Source organism: Taurulus bubalis (genome assembly GCF_910589615.1).
Source record: "Taurulus bubalis genome assembly, chromosome: 3".
Lineage (NCBI taxonomy): Eukaryota > Metazoa > Chordata > Actinopteri > Perciformes > Cottidae > Taurulus > Taurulus bubalis.
Window position 1 is genome coordinate 41,382,035 of NC_136591.1, and position 4,392 is coordinate 41,386,426.

General features: G+C 41.7%; 1 protein-coding gene and 1 long non-coding RNA gene across 2 annotated transcripts in view; both read left to right on the plus strand.

Moving 5' to 3' along the window:
* The first annotated feature begins 1,408 nt into the window (after window positions 1–1,408).
* Window positions 1,409–2,056, plus strand: LOC306733611. The gene is made up of 3 exons (XR_013770950.1): window positions 1,409–1,494; window positions 1,725–1,829; window positions 1,979–2,056. It is a non-coding gene; the product is annotated as an uncharacterized lncRNA (long non-coding RNA).
* A 198-nt stretch (window positions 2,057–2,254) lies between these two features.
* LOC306734075 (NLR family CARD domain-containing protein 3-like) overlaps window positions 2,255–4,392 on the plus strand; it is a 3,674-nt gene continuing 1,536 nt past the window's right edge. The window contains exons 1-2 of the mRNA XM_079215405.1: window positions 2,255–3,957; window positions 4,108–4,281. Of these exons, the coding sequence (XP_079071531.1) occupies window positions 2,258–3,957; window positions 4,108–4,281 (1,874 nt within the window). The 5' untranslated portion in view covers window positions 2,255–2,257. The remainder of the gene's footprint in view (window positions 3,958–4,107; window positions 4,282–4,392) is intronic.

A 4,392-nucleotide genomic window follows, 5' to 3' on the forward strand; every position in this document is an offset into this window, starting at 1 on the left:
TGCTGACGTACTTCTGGGCCAGCTTGCATGCCTGGCATGTCAAAGAATACGCCCAACATGTAAAACTAAAGATCTGATTGGTTGAAGACAAAGACAATCAACAGCCCAATCCCAATCTCCAACCCTACGGACTCACAGACTTTGAGGTGCGCTCCCGCGAAGTCCGTGAGGGTTTAGGGGTGCGTCGAGTGCTTGAGTCTCTGGCAGACATTTGAGCCCTTTATGAACCCTTTCCGTAAGTCAGCAGTAGATGCCGGCTTTGCTCAAGGGAATTACCCACAGTTCATAGCAATGTGACTTTAAACACGCAGTTCCCAATGGAAGCATGGAGACGTAAAAAAAAAGTAAACAAAGAGACACGTCGGCGTTTAGCCGGATAACATACATTTACACTACAACATTGCGAATTAAAGATGGAACATAAAAACACATGAAATCAGAGGAATGCAAGCAGAAAATATATAATAAATATATCACAATAAATAGATCATTTAAAATGACTTGTGAATAAAAAGTATACAATAAATACATTTGTTTATGTAGTCACGTGTTGCAGCAAAGTGCTGTCCCATTCATATTCACACCCGTTCAAGCCCTCACAGCCTCTCACACTCAGCCTCTTAGCAGGTGACGTCAGTAAGTCCCTGAGGGTTCAGGGTTTGGAGCCTTAGGGGGGTCATTGTACTTTAATCTGCAAAGGCAAGCTTGAAGCCACTCTACTTCCATAGAGACATAGAGGTGAAATCTGATTGGATAAGAGCTCTCCTTAAAAAAAAAGCTTCAGGCGATGCAGGCTGGAAGCAGAGCAACAGAGGAAGACAGGAGCTGTGAAATCAGAAAATAAGCTAATAGGGAAAAATTATTATAATACATGTAGTGTATTGTGAAAAACAATTAAATGATAAAATAGCTATAACTTTGTGATTCTGTTTAGGCCAACAGAGAAGGCTTAGCAGGCCCTGACGGCCTGCCACTGATATATATATATATATATATATATATATATATATATATATATATATATATATATATATATATCTTCACTCTCTTCTCTCAATAGTACACAGGCGAGTGAAGCCGAGTCCTCGGCTCCCAGCTGTGTTTCTATGAAAAGTGATGGATCCATGTTCGAGCCAGTCTGGTTTGGTAATAAGACACAAAGGTAATTTAAATAAATGTATTTTCAGCCAATCATAAGTATATATCATATGTATATATACATATTTATATATACAATATGTATCTACATATATACATACATATATATATAATGTTTGTTTATTGAAATATATATATACACATACAGTATATATGTGTGTGTATATATACATTTATACATAAATGCATATACTGTACATGTATTTATATATATTTACTCTCTTCTCTCAATAGTACACAGGCGAGTGAAGCCGAGTCCTCGGCTCCCAGCTGTGTTTCTATGAAAAGTGATGGATCCATGTTCGAGCCAGTCTGGTTTGGTAATAAGACACAAAGGTAATTTAAATAAATGTATTTTCAGCCAATCATAAGTATATATCATATGTATATATACATATTTATATATACAATATGTATCTACATATATACATACATATATATATAATGTTTGTTTATTGAAATATATATATACACATACAGTATATATGTGTGTGTATATATACATTTATACATAAATGCATATACTGTACATGTATTTATATATATTTACTCTCTTCTCTCAATAGTTCACAGGCGAGTGAAGCCGAGTCCTCGGCTCCCAGCTGCGTTTCTCTGAAGAGTGATGGGTCCATGTTCGAGCCGGTCTGGTTTGCTGGTAATAAAACACAAAGGTAATTGTATTGAATAGTATTCTGCAAACAGAACATCACGCATCTAAAAACACATCACGGTTAATCACAGATTCGTTCTACGGAGCACTTTGACGCATTTTAATTGTCATAAATTTAAAAAATAAATGAAATAATGTATCACCCTCCAGCCAGCTGACAGAAAAACAGTCTAAAAAGAAACTCAGAAAAGATCCTGACCACCAAAGCACTACTGAGGAAGACACTGGTAAGTTTAATAATCTGTACTTTAACACTTGCATGATCAGTGTTGGAGGTAAAATGTTTGCTTGTGCTTTTGCAGGATCGACCTAAACATATTTGATAGGAAGCCTTTATCATCAGAATTTTGGAATTTGGTACCATGCTTTTTTTTTATTGTTTCAGGGCGCAGACGTTTTTTAAAAGCAAAGAAAAAACTTAAAAAAGCAATGCAGAGGAAGTTTACCTCTACACTGGAAGGCCTTGGTGACCAAGAGAATCCCATGAACAGCATCTACACAACACTCTTCATCACCACCGCGGAGAGCGAAGGGCCACATGCGGAGCGCTCGTTCAGACGCACCAAGCGACCACGATCTTCTGAACAATCAGTCGACCTCTGCGACATCTTGAAGCCTTTGCCTGGCCAGGAGACGCCGGTCAGAACGGTCCTGACGAAGGGCGTCGCAGGAATCGGAAAGTCCTTTTCTGTGCAGAAATTCATCCTCGATTGGGCCGAGGGCAGAGAAAACCAGGACGTTGATTTTGTTTTCAACCTCGCTTTCCGACAGCTGAATTTGAGTACAGATAACCAGAGCTTGCTCAATCTGCTGGCTGATTTTCACCCCGTGATCCAAGATCTGATAGACTCGGAAGATTTTGTCAAAGCCAAAGTTATAGTGATCCTGGACGGTCTGGATGAAGGCAGATTTCGGCTGGACTTCAAAACCAGACGGGTGACATCTGTCAGTGAAGTGACATCTGTCGGCAACCTCCTAGAAAACCTCATCAAGGGGAACCTTCTGCCTAACGCTAACCTCTGGATAACGTCCCGTCCAGCTGCAGCCAATCAGATCCCTGCAGAGTTTGTCGACGTGGTGACGGAGATAAGAGGGTTCAGTGACCCACAAAAAGAAGAATACTTCAGGAAGTGGTTTCGTCAGGACGAGGGTCTCGCTGACGGGATCATTTCGCACATGCGCTCCTCACAGGGTCTCGACATCATGTGCCAGATCCCAATCTTCTGCTGGATCGCTGCCGTATTATTTAAGGAGATCTCCGGGGGAGACGAGAAAGCCGAAACTCCTCAAACTCTGACCGAGATGATGGCGCATTTGCTGATTACCCAGAAAAAACTCAGACACAGAAAATATGACCAGAAGACAAACAAGGAATTCCTTCTGAAACTCGGTAAGCTTGCATTTGTTCAGCTGCAGAAGATCCACCTCATCTTCTACGAGGAAGACCTGGAAGAATGTGGCATTGACATAGCAGAAGCAAGCATCTACTCTGGATTTTGCACCACCGTTCTTCGGGAAGAACGAGTCTTCTCCAAGAAAAAGGTCTTCTTCTTTGTGCACCTGACCATTCAGGAGTTCTTCGCAGCTTTTTTTGTCATTGACTGTTTCACAAACAAGAACACAAAAGAGCTCGGCAACTTCCTCAATCTGGAGGACAAAGAACATACTTTACTTGATCTTCTAAAGATGACAGTTGACAAAGTGTTGGAGGATAAGAACGGCCACCTGGACTTCTTCTTGCGATTCCTCCTCGGCCTCATGGTGGAATCAAACCGGAAAGTCCTTCAGGGTCTGCTGACGCCGCCGGACTCCAGCCAAGATACCGAGAAGAAAATCTTGACTTGGCTCAAAGCCATCCGAAGAAAGACTGTCTCTCCAGACAGCTGCATCAACCTCTTCCAAAATATGGTCGAGATGAGAGACCACAAAGTCAAAGCTGAGATTGAAGAATATCTCAAGTCGTCCGATGGTTCTAAAACAGAGCTGACTCCCCTGCACTGCTCTGCGCTGGCCTACATGCTGCAGATATCAAAGAACGATCTGGATGTGTTGGACTTGAAGAGTTACAACACATCGGAGGAAGGCCGAAGGAGGCTGATACCAGCTGTGAAGAGCAGCAGAAAGGCCATGCAAGTTCACCTTTTCTATAATACGTAACATAATCTGGTTGCATTAGTTATTTCCCTCCCAAATAGCAGATGTTAATCTTGTCTTATTTCATGTATATCTTCACGCAGTTTAATCTTTGTTGTATAATAACCCCATTATCCACCCCATAGACTTGCAGACTGCAAAGTGAACGAGGAGTGGATTAAGTATCTGGCCTTTGGCCTCAAGTTCCCCTACTTACCTCTGAGAGATCTGGATCTGAGCAACAATGACCTGAAAGATTCAGGAGTAACGCTGCTCTGTGATGGACTTTCGAGTCAATACTGCAGACTCGAAACGCTGAGGTAATGCTTTGCACTGCTGCTCCATCAGTCTGAGTTGGGACACAATGCTTCCTGCTCATTATTCTAAGCCTATACCTTCTGTACACTAATTCAGGGATGCAAGAAACTGGC